Consider the following 25,954-nt stretch of genomic DNA (forward strand, 5'->3'; position numbering starts at 1 on the left):
TATATAATTCAATTGATGACATACCTCCATTTTCATCAATGAAATTAAACATAATATTCACATCATTATCACTTGCCAAACCCATGCAGTCCCATTTAAATGAGTCATTTTTTACAATGGGTTGTCTGAATAAGATTTTCGATATAAATTCATGTCCACCTTTAAAATTAATTCCATGGACAATTTTTATTCCTAAAGTACCAAAATCCATGCGTTTACCAATAGTAATGACGGTTGATGAACTCCCATAATATTCATAGCCTTCATCATCCATAATGATTTCTCCATCCTAATATAAAGTAGCAAAAGTTGGAATTGACATTTTCTGATAAAATAAAAATCGCAACAACTATCAGCATAAACAGTCTGGTTGATAATAGGTATTCAAACTTGTTTGTTGCAATAACAAAAATATTATAAACGGTCTAGATGAAGATGTAGTTCGTAGTAAAATTACACTTCATATTTCTAAGAATCGGTACGAATTGCAGTAACTGTTTGAGACTACGATCTGGTTCGATTTAACATTATAATTTGGAATTATCATAGGCCTGTATGAATCGTCATATTTTACTTAATAAAGAAGTTATTTTCAATAACTTTTTACATTACTAATTTTTCTATTTTTTTAATTTTAATTAATAAAATAAATTAATATTTTATTTCTAATAATTACATTTTAATTAAATATGCAATTGATTTTCGACAAATTTTTATGTTACTATTGTTTTCATTTTTTAATAATATTTTAATAATATTATTTTTTTTATTTTTAATAATTACATTTTAATTGTTATAGAATTGATTTTCGGCAAATTTTTATCTTACTATTTTTTTATTTCTTTAATATTATCTAAATAATATAATTTTATATTTTATTTTTATTAATTACATTTTAATTAAAATGCTACTTATTTTTGGAAATTTTTTATATCACTAATTTTTCATTTTTTAATAATATTTTAATAATATAAATTTATATTTTATTTTTATTACATCATTTACTATAATATATTATGAACTCAATTTTTTATTAATTTTTCCCTTTCTTCTATAGCTTTTACTAATTTTTAAAAACTTAAACTATTATTTTACTTTAAACTAATATTTTCTATTCAACTTATTAAACTATTATATTTTGTGATACAAAAATTATATTACTTAATATAAAATTTATTTTGTAACATAATTTACAATTATAATTTTTATTTTCTCTTTCCTAACATTTTCTTCATACTACAATTTTATATTATTTTTTCTTTACCTTCTTCACTATTATACACTAAAAATATAATTTTTTGTAATATTTTTCCAATAACTTTTACTCATTTTAACAGTATTATGCTATTACTATATTTTTAAATATATATATATATATATATATATATATATATATATATATATATATATAATTTTAATATTATTACAAAAAATATCTACTTTTTTAGCCTTACAACAATAAATTTAAGATAACACTTCCTAATTTAAAGACAAATATTAATAGTAAATAATTATTTTTTCCTATGCTATATGAAACAATACATTCTAAAAATATCACGAAAATCTATTTCTTAAGCCATGCATACAAAAATATCAACTTGCTCACCAAAAGTTTCTCACATACATACCAACATGCATGCATACAAAAAAAAAAAATACATTATTTACAGAATAATAAACATATTAACACTCAAGCATTTCATATATTGCATGTTAAAAATTGTTAAACAATCAAAATACACACCTGAATATTAAACTTTTTCAAATTTCTTCTTTTTCTCTTTGTAGTCTACCACTGCACCTGTCTCCTTCTTGCTCCGCCCGGCTATAAGGATGCTGCACACCGAACAGAAAGCTACTCCACCAAAATGAGACAATGGAGGAATGAACGAGCGTTTTGGAAAAATTTGGATTGCTGCTGTTTTGAGACCGAAGGCGTAAATGAGAGCGCATGGCGAAATAAAGGAAGCGGGAGGAACTCTCGACGCGAATAAAAATGGCGTCCCACTGGTCTGCACTCCCCAAACGGCACTGCAGATGGGACTGGAGATTCGAGATGGAAATGTACACAGGACGTTATTTATATTAGCGTCCTGATCTCTGCCAACTGACGGAACTGGAGCAACTGCACACAGGACGCTAGTTTTATTAGCGTCCCACGCCTTGCATTTCGACGAGACAAAATATTCCATCTTACAAGCATTGCACGCTGTTAATAATGGCATCCCGAGTCGATTCTCTGCAGTGAAGGTATAGGTGGTAGCAGGAAAGGCATCAGGACGCCAATATGAATAGTATCCGGAATTGGGATGCTATTTTGAATAACATCTTAGGCGCTGACCGATCCACCTTAGTTCTCCTCACCCACCCCTTATTCGTAATTAATCCACTTCTTAACCCATTTCAGCATTTTTTTTCTTTCACCCTTGTACGGTCATTCTCCTTGTAAGGTCATTCTCCCCTTTCTATTTTAGGCATCTCCATGGCTACCTTTCTCGAACCCTCCTCGATTCCTCGCTCTTATTCTTTCCCCAAACCTACACTTTCTCCTTCCACTACTGCTTCTGCTTCTGCTTCTTCCTTCTCCTCTATCAACCGGAGACCCCTCGTGAAGTAGGCCTCAAGGTTCGCTCCTTTGGATCGGTCACTCAGATTCCTACTCTTTCTAGACTTGTTCGTGGTGGGAGGATCATATGCGAGGCGCAGGAAACTGCGGTTCAAGGTCAGGATCGCACTCTCTCGTTTTTTTGTTTTTATTTTTATTTTTTTTGCTTTTTTGATAAATTAAACTAGAAGATCTTTCAATAGCAATTAGTATATAAGTTCTGGTCTGCTCACCTGAGTGGTGTGATAGCTGAAAAATATTTAGGAATTTTGATGCTTTAAGCGGAATGTGTGAGTACTGATAGTCTCTTGATAACTTTGCGGAATATGAGAGTATCACGATCAAGACTCTGTTAGAACTATAATTGAATACTAATAATCATAATAATTGTTAAGAATGGCAATGTTTGGTGCTACAGGAAACGCACACCATGAAGATGAAGGACTAGAGAGCAGTTGAGATTTTATTTGGGTATATGAACATAAGTAAGGCTTGAAAGTTTCCGATCTAATTTTAATAGTTTCTTGTTTCAGTAGTGGGCTATGGGCTATAATGAAAAGGGGAGAGCAGTTTTCGGTTTAAACTGAAAAATTGAACCGAATCGAATCGATTGAATTCTGTTCAATCGATTCGATTTTAAAATTCAATCGGTTTGGTTCGGTTTATAATTTTGATAATTTCTGTTAATCGGTTCGGTTCAGTTATTTTCATAAAAAAATAAAAAAAACCGAACAGAACCGAAATTATTAATATATATAGGAAATCAAAAAAATTGAACCGAATTGAATCGAGCCGAATCGAATCGAACCGAAATCAAAGAAAACCGAACCGAACCTTAAGATTTTTGAGTTTTGATTTCTAATTTTTTTTGTTTTAATGTTTTCATTATTTAGATTTAATGTTAAAAATATGAAATTTTATAAATTTCGGTTTGATCAGTTTAAAACCAAACCGAACCGATATTTATCGGTTCGATTCGGTTCGGTTTTCTCTTATCAATCGGTTAGGTTCGGTTTTTAAAATTTTTTATTTTTTATTTTCAATTTTATCGGTTCGGTTCTATTCGGAACTGAACCGACCGTTTGCACACCGCTAATAATGAACTATGAAAAACTAAGCAGCCAACTACTCTGTGGTGGCAAAGAGTAAATAACCAAAACCAAAGTGAAAATTATCTACCAAAGAATTAATGGAAAAAGAAAAAAATAATAATAAAGGATAACAAAATGATGTCCCATCACCATCGAGAGAAGCGAATATTTGAGTTTTGGCTGTTGGGCTGACACTAAACTTGCATTGCTAAATAGCGTAGGGCTTAAGTTTTGTCAAATAATTGAAGTTGCTAGTTTTAAAAATAATGAAAGCTTGTATTTTAGATGCATAGGACAGCAATGAGTCAATTCAACTATGAGCTTAGCCTTAATCCCATTCTATTTGGAATTGGCTAGAAAATCCAGTATTGACGTGAAGATTAATGTTATATATTCCATGTATAAAACTAGTAAATTATCATCCGTGTTCTAATTGTTACACTGCATGTTAATATAGAATGTCTTTATGGATGAGATGGATGAAAACATAAACTAATTGAAAAATGCTTTTCTTGCCTAAAAATTACAGTACTGGATGTTGATAAGAAAACATGGCAGAAACTTGTTCTTCAATCTGAATCCCCCTGTCCTGGTTGAATTATGGGCTCCATGGTGTGGTCCTTGCCGTATGATCCACCCAGTGATCGATGCCCTTGCTGGGGAATATGTTGGAAAGCTTAAATGCTACAAGCTTAATACTGATGAGAGTTCTGCAATTGCGACCCAATATGGGATTCGAAGTATCCCTACTGTTATGATATTCAAGAATGGTGAAAAGAAAGATGCAATTATTGGTGCAGTTCCCAAAAGTACTTTGGCCACCAGCATAGAGAAGTTCTTATGAAGGTGCAAAGTGAACAGAGAATTTGCTTGAACTAACCTCTTTAGAATTGGTTTCCTCTCTCTTTAGCTTTCAATGCCCCAAGTTCAGATGCTTTGCTTTCGTAATAAACTCATATATTCCTCTGTTTGGTAATTGGATCGATGCAGCTGTATATTATTTTATCTTTAAATAATGTGAGATATATCACTTGCCTATTCGAACATTCTTTTTTCTTTTAATTTTATCTTTAAATAATGTGAGATATATCACTTGCCTATTCAAACATTCTTTTTCTTTTAAATATGGAATTCTGGATTAGTTTGCCACCTATTAGCTAACCTCTTGATGAACGTGTATTAAACACACAGACCTTTCTCATTACTCCTGGACAAACTACAAATGCTCATCTAAAAACCGAGTCCCAAATCCAAATGCCACATTTATCATGACTGCTAAACCCTATGTGACTAAACACTTTTAACAATACAAATGTTGCTGGGTATTCAGAATATGAAGCTTCACCTAAAACCCATCAGCCTACCCTCATTAAGAAACTAGCCCTCTTTAAACTAAATTGACAGGCTCTAACGACACATTTACTACAGAATTTACAAGTAAACTTCGCAGCTTGGCTAGCACAGAATTTTCTTCACAATCGGCCTTGGAACAAGCCCCTGCCCTAAAAAATAAAACCTACCAAGGTCCAAATCGAAGAATATTCGCAGCTTCAGTTAATAAAGGTCACTACTCAACAAAACAATCAGACCTACCTCCAAAGGATGATCCATTCAGTAATTTCAACAATAGGAGCAAGAAGAAAAAAGAGAGCCAAAAGGATTGGGGCAAAAAAGATTAGAATAATTGCAACAAAAAGGAGCACAGAAAAAAAAAAAAAATATATATATATATATATATATATATATACCTTTTACTTCTTGTCTTTGAAATCATTGTTCTTCTTTAGCATACTCTTTTCTTTGCTATAATAATAATGCTAGTATTCTGTTCTGTGAGGAGTAACATAAACAGAAATTAATAGGCATAAATGGAAGGAAATTTTATTTAGTATATACATTTTAAAGAAACTAATTATTTAGTATTTTTATTTTGAAAAATATATTATTTAGTTTCTATATTTTTAGTATGTAATTGTTTAGTCCTCTCCTTATTTTAAAGAAAAATTTTTTTCCAACTCAACTATTCAATCCCTATAATTTGAATAATACAATAATTTAGTCCCATGATTTTAAATCTATTAATCATCCAATCCCTGTGATTTGAATAATACAACTATTCTCTCTCCTTTGACTAAGTTAACTAATTACTTTACCTTTTTATTTGGATGTTTAACTGTGCAGGAAAAATTAAGAGAAAAGATAATAATAGAAATTTGATTTACTTTATATTATTTGGATATATTATTAGAATAGGAGATAAATATAATTTTTGTCTTAAAAGAAAATATGAGAAGATTATTATATTCTTACAAGCTAAAAAAAGAGAGGTTTTTAAAAAATTTAGGGCATTTAAATATTTCAACACAAATAATACCCATTTCTCTTCCTTTCCTACTAATTCGGTAAGAAATGTTTTGGATTAAATTCGAGGAGTTTAAGAAATGTAATTTCTCCTGCTTTCTTTTTTTTATTTATTTGATGTCCAAACGACAGAATTTAGGGAAATTAAAATTTCTTTTTTCTCTTCTCTTCATTTCTCTCAATTGAAACAAAGGGTTAAAGTGAAACGAAGGACTAAACGATTCATGATATAAAAAAAAAATTAAATAATATATTTTCAAAATAGAAGAATTACATAGTTAATTTCATTAAAATACTAAAACTAAATAATAATTCTCCTCATACACAAAAGAAATATTGTCTGAAGGGTGTGAATACCCTATTTATATCAACAAATATGTAGAATTAACGTTATTATATTTGACTTGCAGATATAAGGAATACAAAATATGCATTTCCATTACACTCGGTGACTCGAGCTTCTTTTGTCTGAAATAAGTTGGAAAGCCTCGCTGCAACCCAAGCATTGAAATTTGTTGCGGTTGCTTTGATCTTTTCATCCCCCCTCGCTTCCTTTCATTGCCGTTCTTTCTTGCATCTGCTTCTTCCTTTTTTTATTTTTTTAATGCTTCGATGTGGATGAATCTGATTTCTTTACAGAATAAAGCAAGGGTTCCAACTCAGCCTACCACTGGGGCTCCAATGCATTTGCACACTGCATGCACTCCTTAGTCGTCACAAGCAACAAACCACATATTCGGAAGTCTGTCCTGAGCCATACAGAGCACTTCTTGGGTGCAAATTGGAAGGAATTCCATTCCTGCAACTAACATTCCAACACCCTTAATAATTTATGTGCATTCTGAAAATATGCAGAACACATGGTTTTTCTCACAATATCCCAATATGCGTCTTCAATTTTCAATGTTATGAGAGCGTCAAGAAGCAGGGGTCTTACTTCTCTAGCCTTTCCTAGTCCTCTTAACATTCAGGAAATGACCATTGCACCAATCTCCACGATACTGGTGAGTATTCCATTGCAAGTACACATTAAGCAAAGTTAAGTGGTCATATTCTGGAACAAAAAATTTTTCCCTAGCAGAATCACTGCTGTCTGCTCTATCCTTGGGAAGGAAAAACACTGATGGCACTGAAGCATTGGGACAATTGTCAGAGCTTCATTTACGCCGCCTATTCGTTCATCCGTTTAAAGCATCTTAGGTAGTTGGGGATCCAATGGGAACTCCACAATTTTCCTGCCAATTTCTGTTAAGACCCCCCAACAGTATCAAGACTCAAGCGCGCCCAATAGCCACAGTCTGTACATGGAATTATGAATGTTAACCCAGAGAGATGGGTCCATGAAATCGAAATCCAACAAATTCTCTATTGCAAGATACTTGAGCAACAGAATCACATTGGCCAGGTTGGTCCCCTGAATCTCTGGCGATGGACTGGGTAGCACTTCATCCAGGTATGCACTTACTGTGCAAAGCCTGTAACATACGCTAAGGCCTGTTCAGCCAGCCCCACAGCACTCTGATCAGCACTGGCACAGCTAATGGGATATACCTGAGAATCATCCATGCCCATCCTAAGATTATATACTTGCATTTTACCATAACTTGTGTCAATGAAATTATTTATTTATGCTGTCTTTCGGATTTCATCAAGTCAAACCATCAAGATGAGTTGGCCAGAGGAAGTAAAAAACGTTTGCCATGTCTTTTGGATTTCATCTTTAGCAACCCGTTTTCTTGTGGCACAAGATTGGCGGCCTCTCACGTGGCTACAGTTAATTACTTCTTTTCTTCGTCGACGTCCAGTCAGCATTTGGCTGAAACAATATCTGAGCCTCCTAGATACACGAATTTGCAACGCCCACCTTCTAGATGTGCACGTCACGTATATATCCACAAACTATAGCCTATATTTGAAGTTGTGCGGCACTTTGCACAGATAAAAAAAATGTATTTTTTTTATTAATAAAATATAAATATAATAATAAAATTTTTCTAACCTAAATATATTTATACCTAAAATTTTTTCCTGTGTACTATAATTTTTCCACAGGCAGTGGCCCACCGATTTATAATTATTTATTTATACCCTTAAGCCCTCTTTCCTTCTATTTCGGTATTTATTATTACTAATCCCTCTTTCCTTGCATTTCTGCTTCTATAATCTTCTCTGATTGTTTTTTCTTTCCATAACTTCCAAAACAACCGATTCAAGAATTGCCTGCTACTTAGATTCTCTGTTGAACCTAACCTCTCTGTTCGTTATCCATTCCTTCTAGATCTGTTTCAGTATTTTTCTATATCGGTACGCTCTCTCCTTCCACCTATTTCTCTTTTTATTTTATTTTATTTTTTTTGGCTTTCGTTTTGGTTTTGATTTTGTATTAGACAGTGCTTTTTCTTTTGTGGTTGGTTCGTTTTTCTAATTGAGTTTTGATTGGCTTGTTAATCATAATTATTACGATAATAATGTTTAGATTTGTTTGAAATTACGATCGAATTAACTTTGAATTTGTTCTTCTGTGGCCTTATGCTTATCTTCGGAGATGGTCCTTTTTTTTTGTTTGGGTATTTTTTCGGTTGTGCTGGAGTCCCAAAATGCTTAGAAGGTTTTATGGGTTGCTTGAATTTGTACAAGATTTTTACCTATTGCTTGATTTGTGCATTTTGCAATTCTGTTTTGTTACTTTTTGTTTTTCTATTTGCTTCCGAAGGAGAAGGAATATTTGAATTTTGGTGTTCGGGTTCCACTATAACCATTATTTTTTTTACTGCAAAAAGAATGAATTTTCTTTTTGGATTAACCTTTTCTGGTAGTTGTTCATGTAGCTGAGGTTTTCAGCATTTTTATTTGAGACTCTGGATGATTAGAGGCTTCTGTTTTGCTTATCCATCATTGTTGGGTCAAGGCATCTTTGCCTTTTGCTATATATTGGATTAAATTGAAGACAGCCTGGCTTCAATTAACAATATTTTTTTAATCTTTCAATTGTGTTTGCTTTTATAAATTTAATCATATACGTTGTTTGAAACTTTAGCTCCTTTAGTCTTATTCATTTATGCTCATATAGATGCTCAGCATAACCTTTTTTTTTTTTTTTTTTATATATATCAGAAGATGCTTAGCATACTGTGTTTGAGTAGATGGTCTTTGGGTATTTGTGTTATTGGACAGTTGAACCTATTGGATAATGCTTTTTTTCCTTTTGTTTTGTGCACTTATGGATTCACAGTGTCCAGTTGTGTCTCCAATTTTTCATTTTTTTCCCTCAATCATGCTAGCAGAGAAGTAATTTTCACAGATATATGTACCTAAATGCTTGTAGTATCCATATGCTTTGATTTTGGTCTCTCCCTTTGGGCATATTTCCATCCGAATACTAAGAAACCTCAATTTTACTAAGAAACCTCAATTTTGGAACAGATAATATGGCTATGGAACCAAGCTTCTACGAACATGAGGTACACTTTGAATCTGACGAAGATGTTACACTTAAGCAGAAATGGAAATCCATCACAACCCCAACAGGCATCTCAGATGTGGATGGAGATTGTTTTGATTGCAACATATGCTTGGACTCACCACATGATCCTGTTATCACTCTTTGTGGTCACCTGTATTGCTGGCCATGCATTTACAAGTGGCTGCATGTTAAAACTTCTGCCGCAGATGCTTATGAGCAGCAGCCAAGAAGCTGCCCTGTTTGTAAGGCTAACATTTCCCCAAATTCATTGGTGCCCCTTTATGGTCGTGGTAAATCCCGAACCAATCTAGAATCGAAGAACGCTTTTCCAGATGTAGTCATACCCCATAGGCCACCTCCTGCATTGAATACATTGATTAGTAACACTTCGCAACAGAGTCAGCAACTTCATCCAAATTTCTTTCAGTCACAGCCACAACCACAGTCCTTTCATCACCAGCAATATTTCCCTAACTCATATGGAGGATATGGGGCTATGGCCTCATCAAATCTTGGTGGTGCGGCAATGAGACAAATTTTCAATCCCATCATTGGGATGTTTGGAGAGATGATGTTTGCAAGAATTTTTGGGACATCAGACACGAGTTTGTTTGCTTATTCCTATCCAAATTCTGACCATCTGATGAGAAGTTATCGTCATAGAATGAGGAGGCAGGAGATGCAGCTTGAAAAGTCTCTAAATAGGGTGACGATCTTTCTTTTTTGTTGCATTATATTGTGTCTTCTATTGTTCTGATTATATTAGTTTTCAGCTTTTGTATATTTGTATAGAGTATTGCATAGAAGCAATTAAAATATTCACAGGGACATAGATGCGATTAGAAATTTTGCTGGGAACTCAGGTTGTGAGATTTCCCTTGGGCATTTTTGCATGTAAATTAATATTCTTTACACACAATATCCATTATTGCTAATTAGTTTTATTGAGCTCTATTGTTGAAGTCGTGATTTTTCTAGTATGCTTGCTATTTCTATACCCTAGAGACAAGCACAGGGAATGCAACACATAGAAACTTGGAAGCACGCAGATTTCACAACCGTCATCCAAATTTCTAAAAATGTTACTTAATGTAAGGACTTTCCTAATGTTTTGATGGGATGTCGCATTATCTCAGACATATTTTAATAAAATACATTTATATATGATGTGGCAAGAATCAATAGGCTGAAAAAGTTCAACTCCATCTAAATACAAAAGAAGCCCTGAAAATTGAAGTTCAAATCCTAATTAATTAGAGAAAGCTAGTGGTAAATTAACAAGAGTATTATGCGATATTTATACACCAATAACTATTAACGGAAACTGTATTTAACATCTAATCTAAGTGTTCAAGTATATATCCAAACATGAAATTGATGACTCCATTATATATATAGATATTGAAATTAGGTTTTATTTTATATCAAGGGAAAATTCCATATACATAGAAGAAATTTAATTAAAATGTAAAAAAGATCACATAAAAGATGAGAAAATAGGGTGACATAGAACAAAAATGTATGAGGATGGCAACACTACCCTTTATGTAAAACCTTAATGTTGGAATGGATGTTCTAAAGAGAGGCAACACAAATAGGGAAATTAGGAAAAATAAAATGCAAATTGCTATTAGACTTAGACAAGTAGTTTAATAGCATGTCTTATAATAAAATTAATAACAATTTTCTTTTAAAATTAATCAAACATTCGACAAAATTCACAGAAATATCCATAAAATGGGTATTAGTTTCAGATTTCCTGTAATGTAATGACCGACAACCGTATTGTATAAAAATGGGGGCATTTGATCTAGGATATTTGTGTTCCAGCCGGTTAATATATCATTCTCACTGTTGGTTGATTGCTTTGTATGAAATTCGAGATGGGGCCTATCATCAATTGCTTAATCTTGTGTTTTGGGCTGGTTTTTCTTTTTGGAGTGGATTAATGTCAACTTCACGACGGTTGGCTTCATGCTCATGCCACTTTCTATGGTGCCAATCAAACTCCTCGTAACTCATACCTTCTGAGGACAGAAATGTAAACAGATTGTGTGAGGATTACATTGTTACATCATGTTTGATTTACATATCATGATATTTGGAGTTTATTATACTAATATTCATATATAGAAATATCTAAAATTCATCATTAATAATTGAATAAAAGAGTAATAGTTTAATAATAATTGTTCATGCATTGCAAGAAAAGGCAATGAAGGCATTGTTCCTTTTTAACTCCATCATAGGAAAATTAATTACTTAATCTATATATCCTGAATCATAATTGCTTAGCTACATAATTACTCCATGTTTAATTATAATTCTTTAATTTTGAATGTGCATGAATTAATTGAAGGGTGGCATGGCATTCAAACGAAGAAGAGAAGCACATTGAGAGGACACTCAAATTTCAATTTAATAGTGATACCAAACCTTCACTGTGTTTACATCATGGTTTGGAATGATTTCATATTGTGTGGTATAATTACTCTATATGTTTAGAAAGATTATTTCTAAAAAATAGCGTTTGGAGTTGTAAAATAATGATTTTTAAATCATAATTTTACCATAACTTTTCAAATTACTAAATTATTGGTTTGACATGTTTAGAATTTTTATTTTCTATTTTATCCCTACACAATATATAAAATTCTAATTATATAACTTCAATGTTATATATTTATAAGACATATTTAGTGATTAATTGAAAAATATAAAATGTATCTTTAATTATTATTATAATAACATTATTTACAAATTAATATTCTATTTAAATAAATATTTTTAAACTATTTATATATTTTAAATAATAATAATAAATGGTATTTTAGTAATTTTTATATTTATTTTACCAAACAAGAGAATGCCATTAAACCATAATGTACTATATCATTTTTCTAAATTTATTAATAATAAAAATCATATTATATAATATAATAATGTACGATATGATATATTAATAAATTTCGCTGCACAGTGGGTTAGGGGCAGTGGTGATATTAGGGCTGCATGGGTTAGAGGTTCAAGGACCACGTCATGGGGTGCCCATGCACTGGAATTGGGGTACAAACTGGCAAAGCGGTTGCAGTTCCTTCCAATTCGAATTGTTTGCTCCTAGTTCTTCACCTCCTTTGTTCCATAGCTTGACATATGATGAAACAAAAGAAAGTTACACGTCCACTTTGTAGAATTTTAAGCAGGTACTACTGTAGAGCATTAATAATGCACCGACCTTTGATTGCAGAAAATCTTGAAACTGATCGATAAGATGAAAGAGTTGATGGTTGACGAGGGAATTGATTTCTCAAGAAAATAGGCAAAATTGTATTCCCACGTGCAGTGTCAATCAGACGCATGATTTAGGGAATTGACCTCAAACAAAATTGGGGGAAGAATTAATGAGGCTTTGAAACCTAAAATCACTGGAAAATGATGATATTGTCTAGTGAGAATCTCAGCAACTATTGACAAATATCTTATGCAATATTAGGAGCAGTGATCAGCAAAAATTGACAAAGTAAAAATTGATTTTTTACTTTCTATCATTAAAATTATATATATATTTCCCCCATTTGCACTTATTATATTTAATCTAAACAAAAAGAAAAGGAAAAAGATAATGAAAATCAAATTTTTCTTTCCCTTTCTTTTTATAATTATATACAAATATGGCATTGTGTTGTTAATTAACTTAATTAATCATATGGAAAAGACAAACAACTATAGTTAGCATGCAATGGAAATAATTTATCCTCTAATCATTGAATCACTTTTAAGTGCTTAATTGGAACTTAATTAGTATCAAGTGGCTCTAGCTAAAATCAAACTTTTCTTTAAGAACCCTAACCTCTTAATTAGGAAATGTAGAAGTAGGGTTAATGAAGCAAGTGGTAGGTACAGTACCCAGCCATAGTGGTGCTTCAACTAATTCAGGCTTACCTTTATCTGCTGTGCATGTTCTCCCACTACAACACTGTTTTATCTTTAACAATTTCAACTTGCTATATTTGATTATGTGGGTCTTTAATATCTCCCAAAACCATGCGCACTACTCTCTTCCAAATTTGAGAGAGAGAGAGAGAGAGTTCATTGTAACAAAAATCCACTTGCTAGCTATGCTTGTTTCTTTAATTTGTTTAGCACTATGTCTATGTTTTATGAAATTTTGTCTTTTATCTCATCTCTCAATCCATCTATTAAAGGCTCAACATGTGTTTAAAGTAATCATATCAAGAGGTTGTGAATTGTGCAGTCATCAAGCCATGAAGCCTTTCTACTTTTGTTGCTGTCTCTTAACATTGCTACTGTTGGCTTCCACAGGTAATTAATATAATTTCTTGATTACCAATAAGAATTGTACTAGGCTTGCACTAGAATTTCTGTTTCTTAATTTGTTTTTCTTGCTAAATAAGTGTAAATTACAAACAAGTTGATATGTTGGTCAAAACAGTGGAAATGAGGAAAGTGAAAACTGGGGATGGAGGAAGGTGCTTTCAAGTGATGAACCCAGACGGATGCAATCTCTCATCTTGCAGGCAACGTTGCCTTCAGCTCAAGAATGGCAATGGTGTTTGTGTTTCCAATCTCAAGAAGGGCAATTATCAATGTGTTTGCTACATCAATTGTTGACCACCTTGTGGAAATAAAATTTCCTGTCTTAAAATGGCGTGTTTCAAGTCTCAATCCTTCCAGTGTAATAACAATACCTGTGGGAATATTATTTATATATATATATATATATAATTAAGTACTTAATAAGATTCAAAAGACAGAGAATGAGTTCACCTTATCAAATTATTTATTTAGTAATATCATTCCTAATATCACTTCTGTACTTTTAGTTGGACTATTTTTGGAAAGAGAACATGAGTGGCAGGGGTGAGTAATTCTCGGTCATAATTAAAAAATTAAATCGAATTAAATTAATTTAGTATATTTAATTTGGTTAGTTCATTCAATTGATGCAGTTCAATTAGTTTGTTTTGAGGATTTTGATTTTCAATACAATTCATTTATTTTGTCAAATTAATCGAAAAAAATTGAAGTAATCGTTTTTTCAAGGGTTTCTTTTCTGTTTAGCTCACTAGTTTAAATCCAAAACTCTGCATTTGAAGGCTCAAGTTTTCTGGTAGATTCATACTCAACCCAAACCAGCAGAGTTATACTTAGAATCAAATTAAAAATACTCATCTAAAAATTTAGTGCAGTTTGATTCTACTTTAGTGGAGAAATTAAATCATAATCCTGCTATTCCACGTAGGTTAATATATAGAAGGATAAATTAATCATAATATGATAATTAAATAAAAATATAATTATAAATTTTTTAAGACAATTTATTTTTAACACATAAAAAATAATTTTTTATATTACTTATCTCTATTTGTTATTTACAATAATAATAACATATAATTTAAGATGATAATAAATAAAATATTCATAAAAATCATAATATTTAAATTCAAATTTAATTCATATTGTCAGAACAAAAATTCACTTCAAACATAATTAAAATTTATTTTCAATCATTTAAATTTATTTCAAAATCAAATATAATTATCCATAAAAAAAATTTAAATTTATTTAATTTTATATATTTTAATTAATAATTTTATATATTTTATATATTTTTCAAGTCAAACTCCTCAAATCCGAATATGTAACACTTAATTATTACCCTCAGTCTCAGTCAGCAGCTTTTCAAGGCTTCAAGCTAGAACTATCAATCTCTCGCTTCCCATTGTTGTCAAACTCAATCTCCAAACGGCATCAACGCGATTCTTCGCAACCTTCAACAGAACCCAAAGCCTCGTAGCAATGCAATCTTGAAAAGAAGACACCACACCAACGCAAGCAATGACCTCTTTTCAAGAATCACTCCCCTTGGTGACCTAGTTATCAGTTTGGTTCCAGTAATTGATAAATGGGTTGAAGAGGGCAAGATGATCAAAGGCTTCCAACTCCAAAGAATTGCCTGAGGCCTCCGTGACCGCAGACGATAGCAAATTTTGATCTTTAAAGCTTCTGTCTTGCTTTCTGAGAGTAGGTGGTTATCTTGTATTCGTAAATTATGAGAATTTTTCTTCATTTCATTTGGATTCTGTGTGTGTTTCGGGAAAATGCAAGATGGATCCTGGATTGGTGTTTAGTGCGTGTGAAAATTAGCTGATATGCCTATTAAGCAAACACTTGGTCGAAGTTAAATAAACTCAGCTGGTTACGATTTTGGGAGCTGATTTTTCGTGAGATATGAATGCAAGTAATTGCTTGCAGTGATTTTATTGCCAGTTGTTTTATGCTTTCATAAGGTACTCAAAAGAATTTATTTATTTTTGAAAAAAAGCTGTGCCTTTGGTAGCTGAAAATTCTGGAGAAATAAGTGATAGGAAGTCTTGAGTCTGATATTCTTCATTGATTTTGTTTAAATTATAAGACCTCTAGCATCCAGGTTAAAGGTTTCCAGTCTATAAAGAGAAAATATAGTAAAAATAACTGTTGAGATAGTAGGAAAATGAAGCTCCCTTACATTTAGCACATATGTAGGGGATAATTATTTTATTGGGTTACATATTTTTCCCCATTGGATGTGATTTTCCTTTTGGTGAAATAACTTATTAACATAACCCCTAATATAATAAAGTTTGAATTTCAAGAAACCGTATGATGTCCTTGTAGGAATTTCAAAACCCACCCGTTACTTTTACTGGAAGAGAACTTCAAATTCACTATGCAAAACTTTATTTGCGGGTTCTAATACCTTACGCTTATTTGTTCATTTGAAGACATGATTATTAAACTTTTCCGGACTTGCCCTATAAAGTATGAATCTAGATCTGGTAATTGTGAGTTTGGAGTTATGTACTTCTTGATTTTTTGATATTGGATTCTGGGTGTTGTGGGTTTCTGAATGGATGAGTGGCAAAGTACTTGGCACATTCTCACCAGCTGAACGTGCTGCGCAATTGGATCTGATTGGTAGAGTTCATGGGCTGGAATCTACAGAGAGCTACTTCCAAAATTTGGATGACCATTATTGTGAGTTTGGAGTTATGTATTTCTTGATATTTTGATATTGGATTCTGGGTGTTGTAGGTTTCTGAATGGATGAGTGGCAAAGTGGCAAAGTACTTGGCACATTCTCACCAGCTGAACGTGCTGTGCAATTGGATCTGATTGGTGGAGTTCATGGGCTGGAATCTACAGAGAGCTACTTCCAAAATTTGGATGACCATTATTGACCAAGATAAAATTGATAAGATCTATTGTGCTCTTCTAAATTGTTATGTCAGTGAAGGTCTTGTTGACAAGTCCCTTGAATATATGCAAAAGATGAAGAAACTGGGTTTTGCTCTTAGTCCTTTCAACTACAACGACCTCATCTGTCTCTACACAAATACTGACCAACTAGAAAAAAGTTTCTTGATGTGCTTCCAGGGGTGAAAGGAATAAAGATTGTCTCCCTTGACAATTTTACCTACAGAATCTGCATGAAGTCTTGTACAGAAAGATCTGATCTTAGTGGTGTGGAGAAATTTCTAGAAGAAATGGAGAACCAATCTCACATCCCATGAATTGGATTACTTATTCTAAAACAGCCAACATCTACAGAAAAGCAGGTTTAAAAGTGAGCGCACTTGTCTAGGCTACAATCATTTGATTTCACTTTATGAAAGTCTTGGGAATAAAGATGAGATGATGAGGCTATGTGGCCTTGCAAAAGCCAGGTGTAAGAAGCAAGTCAAAAGAGATTACATAACCATGCTGGGTTCGCTAGTCAAACTTGGGGAGCTTGAAGAAACTGAGAACTTGCTAGAAGAGTGGGAGTCATCCTGCCAGTGTTATGATTTCTGAGTTCCAAATGTCCTCCTTATTGGGTATTGTCAGAGGGGATTAATTGAAAAGGCTGACAGAAGATTGCAACTCCAAATAGTTGGTCTATTATTGCAGCAGGATATGTGGATAAGCAGAATAGGGAAAAAGGCTTTTCAATTCATGAAGGAAGCTCTCTTTATTTTCTAGCATTTTGAGTTGGCTTGGTGATAATGGGGATGTTGAAGATGCAGAAGCATTTGCGAGCTCGCTGGAGAATAAGATCCCAAAAAATATGGAAATATATCATACCCAAATTAAGGCCCATATCAGAGGTGGCAAGCAGGTCGATGGTCTATTGGAGGGCATGAAGGCTGATAAAATAGAAAGCAAGACGATTCTTAGTTCACGAAAGCAAGAATGTTGAATGATTCAAGGGCTTTTAAGGGGATATTTTTCTTTGTTCTGGCAAACTAACCTGAAGTTCATTGCGTATGTTGATTCTGTTGTTAGACACGTATTTGTTGTGTACATACAGAGTCAAACAAGCAGTAAATTCTTTTTCCATATATAATATTGATAAATGATGATCACTTCTTCAGATTTTGAATTGTTATAATGGAACTAGTGGATCATCTATCTGCTGTTGTTGTTACTTTGCCTTGCTGAATGTTATGAAATACATGTACCTTATATAGGATTAAAAACAGTTAGTATGGCTCTGCAATCTGAGATCACATGGTCTGCTTATCATAAGCAGAAGGACAATGTGAGCAGGCTTCAAACCTCTCTTCCCATTTTCAGTTATGCCTGTTAGGAAGCAAAAGCTGGATAATTTACAGGCTCTGTAAATTCTGACTTGCAAGCTTCCCAAATAAAGACACTTTAACCAGATTTGCAATATTCACAATGGAAACTTGAAACTCAATGATTTAACAACGGTTGCCTTTGGTGGAGTAACAAGTTCACTGCTGATGCTTCTGTTTCCCCACTCAAAATCTTAAAAAGAAATAAATAATATTTAATTTCAGCTAAGGAAAATTGTGAACCCCAATTTACTTTTTCAATATTTTATAAAAAAGAGTCTCAAGTTGCTTTTTATATCCATGAATTATTTATATAATTATTAAAGTAAGAAAATTATTGAAAATAAAAAAGCATTATTTTATCATACAATCTGAATTAAAAAAATATATTTCGATCGTATAGTTGTGAAGTGTATTAAAATCAATTATATTAAAAAATAAATTAAAAAAAATCCATTTAACGTTGGACCTAAATTTTTTACGAGTTAATAATAATTTTTAATTATTATATTGTTATTATAAGTTGAAATTACAATTAGAGAAAAAAAGGGAAAAAACCTCAAAGCTGACTGGACTTCGGAACGGTGATCTGACTTAAAATTTATCTTTTTCTTGATATTAAATTACAATTTCTCTTATTGGACTAAGCATTTGGGAAGGCCATATGTTATGTCCGGCCCATTTCTACAGTCAAGATAGCTTTCCACATCTTTCCCTGCATCCAAACAGACGAGCTCCCAGAACACCAACTACTCATAAGCTGTGTGTCTCTCTCTCTGCAGATCGTGATCATCTCACAGCCAAACCCAGAAGCTGAAAAATGGCCAAAGATCGAAATGGTTCTCTACCTGATAAGGACGACAAAAAATCCAAAGGAAAAGCTCGAGAAGATATTGGCACCGATTCCGATTCGCAACATAGAAACCTCAGCAAACAAAAAAGGGAAAAGCAGTTAGATAAACGCTCCGATTTTGATTCCGATTCTGCAGAAGAAGAAGATAGGAAAAGCAGCAGAGGCGTTGAGCGAAAACGAAGATCACGAAAGCGACGCAGTAGAAGCTACGATTCAGATTCAGGTTCCGACAGTGAAGAGTCCGAATATTCGGAGTCGGAGTCTGGTACAGAGGAAAGTGAGAGTGAGAGTGAGAGCGAAGAGGAGAGGAGGAGGAGGAAGAGGAGGGAAAGGAGGAAGAGGCGAGAGAGGGAGGAGGAGAGGGAAAGGAAAAGGAGGAAGAAGGAAAAAGAAATGAAGAGGAAAAGGAAAGAGAAGAAGAAGAAAGAGAAAGAGAAGAGAAAGAAGGATAAATTGGAGAGAGGGAAAAGGGGTGCTGTCACTAATTCATGGGGAAAGTATGGGATCATCAGAGAAACTGATATGTGGTATGTTCTTTAGATTTTACATTTTTTTGGAAGTATCTTTTTTTTTTTTTTTTTTTTCAAATGACTCGTGCTCTTTTGAATTTTCCTTTTTGGCTGCTGAGAAAACGTGGAAAAATTAAAGGGAATCGTTTTGCTTGTATTTTGGTATTCTACATGAAAATGACACTTATTGGAGACATAGCATAGTGAGGATAATTGGGCATATGGAAGCGAGCTGTTCACTTTCTGTATCTTCATTATTTTCTGATGTTGCATGTTGGTAGGGATGAGATGCGTGTGTGTGTGAAATTGTGGGAAAAAGAAATGCAAATGAAATTTGTGTTAGACATTTTGTTTGGCACTGAGAAAGCAGAAATTTTTATTTTCTGCTTTTTAGACTCGAGATTGTGTTTGGCTCCGGTGAATATTGTCAAGGGACTGCTGTACTAGCCCCGTGCGGCACTTAGGTCCCCCTTGGCTGGGGCCTCTAGGCCAGCCGTTTTCCTATCTGGCAAGCTAGCTTAGGCTCAAATATTAAGCATCTTCGAAGTTCTTCGCATTCGCATGTACTTGTACAGATTCACAATTGGCTTGTGACGACCTTGCCAACCCCCAAGAATAGGGGTGGGGAACTGCCGAACCCTTACATTCTCCCCCACCTAATCCTGTGCGTTCACATCGCTTCCCTGTGCAACTTGTCCTACTCCCTCGCACATGGGAGCCCACACACCATTTGTCGCGCTCGCCCAATGCAAACGCTTAAGCAGCATGTTGGCCATTAGTTTGCCAAAACACTCGCCCACTTTCGCACGTAGACATTCTCCAAAATGCCTTGCTAAGATTCCTCATATTGCTTGCCAGACACATATAAGCTGCATGGCCAGCTGCACTTGTCCCTTTGATCGATCCCTTTCTTATACGATATGGGATTGAGAAACTCTTGTCTACCTCTGTCTCATTGAGGCCTGGTACTCTCCCTCATCCGATTCTAACAACACTCTTGTCGCTATCGGTACCCTGCCTGCCCCGATCCCATTGGGATGCTTGACGTGATTCAGATCAACTGGAGCCTGCTCTGATACCACTTTGTCACGGGACGGGAGTTCTAACCTCGTGCTGTGCCTAGTCCCCCTTGGCCAGGTCCCCTTGGCCAGGTCCCCTAGGTCAGACTTTTCCCTATTTGGCAAGTTTGCTTAGGCTTAAATATTAAGCATCTTTGAGGTTTCTCGCATGTACCTCAACAGAGTTAGCTTGGCAAGCTTTCTCACAATTGTTAGCTCCATAGGGTAAGAGTTAGCTTGTGACGACCTTGCCAACTGCCAAAAATAGGAGTGGAGAACTGCCGAACTATTACAATATACAGGAAGAAGAGATGATAGTTGAAGTAAGAAAAAATTTTCATCAATTTTGCATTATTGTTGTTTTTCTGGTAAGTTAGCATTTCATTTATTAGAATAGAGATGCGGTTGATCAAGTCTCTAGGCTTATGGCGTGCTTTTGGTCTTATCAAGTTGAGTTCTTAGCTTTTCTCATACCATAACTAACATAAAAATGTTCTTCTTCTCCATTATTCTGACAATTTTGCAAAGAGAAAATTATCCACCTGATATCTGTATTTGTTGCTTAAGAAGCTTGATTATATTGGTTTCTCTATCGTGTGTTCACCAATGCATAAATCTTCCATATGGGAAAAATTAATCAGCAGTCTTGAATCAGTCTTGTTTTCTAATGTTACATTCTGTTTTATGTCAGATTAAGAATGATTGACGGAGGTATCACTTTTAGGGAGTTGTGAATATCTGGTGGTGCTAATCCTACATGTTAAGGATGCTTTGATGACTGGTTTATGTATTGTATGACATGTTCTGCTCTCGTTTAAGTCTCATTTGATGTTCAAAATCGAAGTGATATTTGAGCATTTCTCGCTTATATTTAGATTCTAATGTCATTGTCAATTTGTGATATAAAAATGAAATAATCTACTGTATAATATGTCATGCTTATTGCTTTTTCATAATTAGTGTTTAATAGTTAAGTCTATTTATTGTCTGATAAACCCTTTACTTGGATTATTATTGCTATTGTAGAATAATCCCTGTTCTTGTCTTTTACACTATTATGTGGTCATCCCTATTTTGCAGGAATAAACGACCCGAGTTTACTGCCTGGTTAGCAGAAGTGAAACAGGTATTTCATTTGATGTTTTAGTAATCCATTCTGATATCAGTAATGCAAAATTTGTCACTAAAACACATTCATTCACAGTTTCACGTACTTGTGATGTGCCTCAAAAATCTAAACTTTGATTTACATTTCATTTTGTGGAATTGATTTGAAATTGGCATCAGCAAATTCAGGTTTTTTGACAATAATAGATTTCATTTTGCACATTTTCCATCTTTTGGCTTTTCATTTTGTTACTATTTTTGTATTTGTAATGCTTTCTTATTCACCCTGGCACTAAATGTATTGACTTTATAGTAGATTAGAATCATATTGTGTTGTTGTTGTTGTTATGATTGTTATTTTCTTAGCTTTTTTTCCCCATTTTGTTTGGGAATACTGTTAGATTTGTTTTATGCTTTCTAGGTTGTACTAATTATTTTGAGTGTTTGGTTATATCCTAATTTTATTTTGTATTGTAGGTGAACCTGGAAAGTCTACCTAATTGGGAAGAGAAGCAAATGTTCAAAGAGTAAGTACGCATAACTGCTCAACTGCTTGCAGTTTTATCAGCAGACACAATTCATGGAATATAGTTTACTAGTAAACCTCAATTCAACTTCCCAAAAATGAACTTTATGATCTTTGTTGATTATTTGATAATGTCTTAATGGTCATATAATTGTACAGATTCATGGAGGACCACAACACAGCCACCTTTCCATCTAAAAAGTAAGGTTCTTATGCCATTTGGTTATGTTAATTCATTCTGTTTTAAGAAGTTGAACTGCTTACTATTTTAACATCCATTTTTTTTTTCTTGGTTGTCCTTGGCCTGCTGCTGTTTCGAAAGTTTTTATTAGAACCAAAACAAATTGTTCATGTTGATCTATTCTTGTTGTAAGATATTGTCCGTGTTGGTCTATTCTTGTTGTAAGATCAAGGATGGGCTGTCCCCTGATTGATGATCTATTATGATTCCCCATTAAAATATTGTGATTACCCCTTGCAGAAGCACACACTTGTTTCCATTCACTTGGCAAGACAATGAACAAAAAATGCAGATTGCAGAGAGATAATTGGGGAATTAATTCTTGTCAATTGTCATATATTGCTAATAAAAGTAACTACTACAATGGTTTTTGTTCAGGTATTATAACCTTGATGCTTATCACAAGCATAAAATGGAGAAGGAAATGAAAAAGGGTTTGAAGAAGGTCCTGCAAAAAGAGCGTACTGTTTTCAACGATGAAGAACAGCGTCGGTATGTTACAGAGAATCTTAATTACTATATCATATTGAGAAGTTGAAATGTGATTGGGCAAAATGATTTCATATCGGGACTGTTCAGCTGGTTGGACCTGGAAAACTGGGAACTGAATGACTTCTTTTAGAATTTCATCCAAGAGAAAGCTTGATCAAATCATAAACTCCTGGCTAATGTGAAATTTCAGTTAAAAAAATGTGTTATGAATAACCTTTGAAGTCTCATTACCATTTATTGACTTAAAACTGTTGGTACTTTTTAAATTTGGGGTTTATTGAGTAATTTCATTGATCTCTCAGGCTAGAATTGCTGCAAGAACGGGAAAGGCACAAGGAACAACAGGTGGAAGCTTTAAAGCTCTCTATGCAGAGTGGAATGGTTAGCTTTCACTTTCTCTAATTATAGATTATTCTTTTATAACCTACGTGCATAAAGCAAAATATGCATTCTCACGTTGATCCAAACTTGAATTTCCAGGCACAAGCAATGAAAGAGCAAGCCCAGCTCAAGGAGGAGATGGCTTACCAGTACAAGCTTGGCAACTTCGAGGTCATAATGAGAAAGTTCATTTATTTTTGGAGTTTAATTGACCATAATTTGGCTTATTATTGACACAAAGCCAACTTGTATTTATAGGCTGCAGCTGCTATTCAAAGAAGGCTGGACCCAAATATTGCTATGTGATGTTACTGATTTTGTCGCGAGATTTAAACTATTCACAGTTCACACACTCAATATTATAGGAGTTATGTTCAGATCTCTTGCTGGCAAGAAGGTTCCGAAGGTATCTCTAATGAGGGTGAGCTTCCCGAGATCACTGACTCCATTCTACGTGAAAGGAAAGGATCCACATGGTGTTCTAGGTTCATGCCTTTTTTTTTTTTTTTTAACTTCATTTATGGATGTAAGTTTTGCAGATATTTAGGGAAGGCGTGCTTTTATGCGCCTGTACTGTACTAATATAAAATAGGGTTGTCAATTACTTCTACGTGCATCAATGTTACCACGATATTTTAGGGTACAATGGGGAGAATTGATTAAATTTCATATTCAGGTCTATGTTCTCAAATTTTTTTTAATTATATTTTTTACTTTCATGGATCCCAAATCAACCCTATAGACCTCATAATGTAGCATACTATAATTCTTTTTCTTTTCATGACACACAGATCATCATTTACCTGAACTTGTTACTTGAATTGTTTAATCCACGATAGGAGAAGATAATGTTATGAATCATTTTTATTCCGTCCCTCGCCCATGATAGAATCTTTCTAACCTAAAATAAAAATTTTTCTTGAAACATTTATTTTATAATACAAATATTCTTCATTTTTTTTCTAATTTTAAAAACTGTGTTTTGAATTCTTGAAAAAGTAATGTTGGTTGGGGTTATTGGATCGGAGAATGATTAGAAAAAAGTGAGGTCGGTGGTTTGAATTAGGCTATTTTAACGTTCAAGTCAATAAATGTTAAAAGGAACAAATACCAACAAAAAAGAAATTGCGTTTATAAAGTAGAAAACAGTATATTTTTTGCTTTAATTAGAATTTCATCAGCTCATTTTCTTTCATTCTTTGTGGAAGTATCATTTAATATGTCCTATATTCCTAGCGATATTGTATGTATAGGATATGCTTTCTTTATGTAATTGATTTATACTCAATCACTCTTCTACCTTGTCAGAGTACATAATTGTCCTTTGACCAAGTAATCATTTTGTCCGAATACTTTGTGAGCTGTCCGAACACTCACTCTATTCGAACATCCTATCTTCAAAACATTTTAAAAGATTTGAATCATTTACCGTTGAATTTAGAAATCGAGTCATACTATATCAAAAAGTAAAATATACGCATTCGCAATAAACTGTACACAATCTTAACGAAAGGGAAATTTATTAATATTTTTAATCGTCCAAAATAAGCAGTAAACTACATGCATAATAAGAACCTGCTGTGTTGCAGATATAATTCCGGCGTTAAGACGCGTTCAAGTGACTAACGGATTGGAATCAGGATTGAATCTTACCATAAAATGAGGATATGGGTATCCAATCCAAGTACTTCCTAAACAAAACTATTTCGAGTTTCAGTTTCATCCTGACATCGGGAATGGTACGCAGTACTATTGCAGCTTTGCATGGCCAAAAGAGATTCACTGGTTTGATGTTTACTTTTTTTTGTCAGAAGGCTTGATGTTTACTTAAGTGACAGAGACGAACATAAATGCATAGAATGTTTTTGGTTGGTATTACAACATCGTCGATGCTGGTTTAATGAATATACAGGGGACTATAATCCCTGTTATAAATGGAATAAGCAAACATTTACACACACACTCTCGAAAGCCATTGCTTGCCTAAGTTGTATCGATGTTATTTAAATAAATAATGTTTTATATCGAAGATTTAAGTTTATATAAATATTCTATTTTTTTTATACAAATCTATATCTACATGTCAATAAATCACATATCATCAAAACTCAAATTTACAAATAAGAGTTTTAAGAATAATTTTATATTTTTAACACATTCTACGTGTTAATATGTTAAGTCCCATTTTAGTAAAAATAAAAATATAATAAGAATGACTAAATCAAATTAATTTTAGCCATTTCAATAGAGATAATTCAAAAATCAAACTTTTTTTTTCTATTTTCTATACTTAGGAAAAGTGCCGGCTGGAATGTAAGAAACCTGATTTTTTGAATACTTGATATATATTATTAGAAGCGATAATAATTTATTTATTTTTTTATTTTTATAATTAAATTTTTAGACTATTTAGTCTGATAATTTACTTCCACAACAACGCAAGTCCAACGTTCTAAGCCAAGCTGAGACTGAGGGCCCAAGGTCCAGACCTGATTGTGCTCAGCCCACTCAGCGCAGCACATATACCTTTCCTACCAAGAAATAATGTTTAAACCAACAGCTACTTTCTGGTCTGAAGCTCTCCCTAGAAAATATACAGGGATAGCAAAAATATGAAGATTCAGACCAACTAGAGGAAAAACTAAAACT

General features: G+C 33.4%; 2 protein-coding genes and 3 pseudogenes across 2 annotated transcripts; 4 read left to right on the forward strand and 1 right to left on the reverse strand.

Annotated features, from left to right (window-relative positions):
• Positions 1–2,441: 2,441 nt before the first annotated feature.
• On the forward strand, positions 2,442–4,758 carry LOC110655199 (uncharacterized; annotated as a pseudogene).
• A 1,632-nt stretch (positions 4,759–6,390) lies between these two features.
• Positions 6,391–7,677, reverse strand: LOC131174095 (pre-mRNA-splicing factor ATP-dependent RNA helicase DEAH7-like; annotated as a pseudogene).
• Positions 7,678–8,053: 376 nt separating this feature from the next.
• On the forward strand, positions 8,054–10,485 carry LOC110655243 (E3 ubiquitin-protein ligase RMA3). Its single transcript, XM_021811477.2, has 2 exons — positions 8,054–8,361; positions 9,481–10,485. The coding sequence occupies exon 2, from the start codon at positions 9,486–9,488 to the stop codon at positions 10,275–10,277; it is 792 nt and encodes a 263-aa protein (XP_021667169.2). The 5' UTR covers positions 8,054–8,361; positions 9,481–9,485; the 3' UTR covers positions 10,278–10,485.
• Positions 10,486–15,188: 4,703 nt separating this feature from the next.
• Positions 15,189–17,935, forward strand: LOC110655210 (pentatricopeptide repeat-containing protein At4g21705, mitochondrial-like; annotated as a pseudogene).
• A 778-nt stretch (positions 17,936–18,713) lies between these two features.
• On the forward strand, positions 18,714–23,980 carry LOC110655242 (uncharacterized). Its single transcript, XM_021811476.2, has 8 exons — positions 18,714–19,518; positions 21,639–21,684; positions 22,143–22,192; positions 22,351–22,392; positions 22,811–22,924; positions 23,227–23,305; positions 23,405–23,476; positions 23,564–23,980. Exons 1-8 carry the CDS (start codon positions 18,959–18,961, stop codon positions 23,609–23,611), a joined length of 1,011 nt encoding a protein of 336 aa, XP_021667168.2. The 5' UTR covers positions 18,714–18,958; the 3' UTR covers positions 23,612–23,980.
• The last annotated feature ends 1,974 nt before the right edge of the window (positions 23,981–25,954 follow it).

This window comes from Hevea brasiliensis, chromosome 15 (genome assembly GCF_030052815.1).
Source record: "Hevea brasiliensis isolate MT/VB/25A 57/8 chromosome 15, ASM3005281v1, whole genome shotgun sequence".
Taxonomy (NCBI): domain Eukaryota; kingdom Viridiplantae; phylum Streptophyta; class Magnoliopsida; order Malpighiales; family Euphorbiaceae; genus Hevea; species Hevea brasiliensis.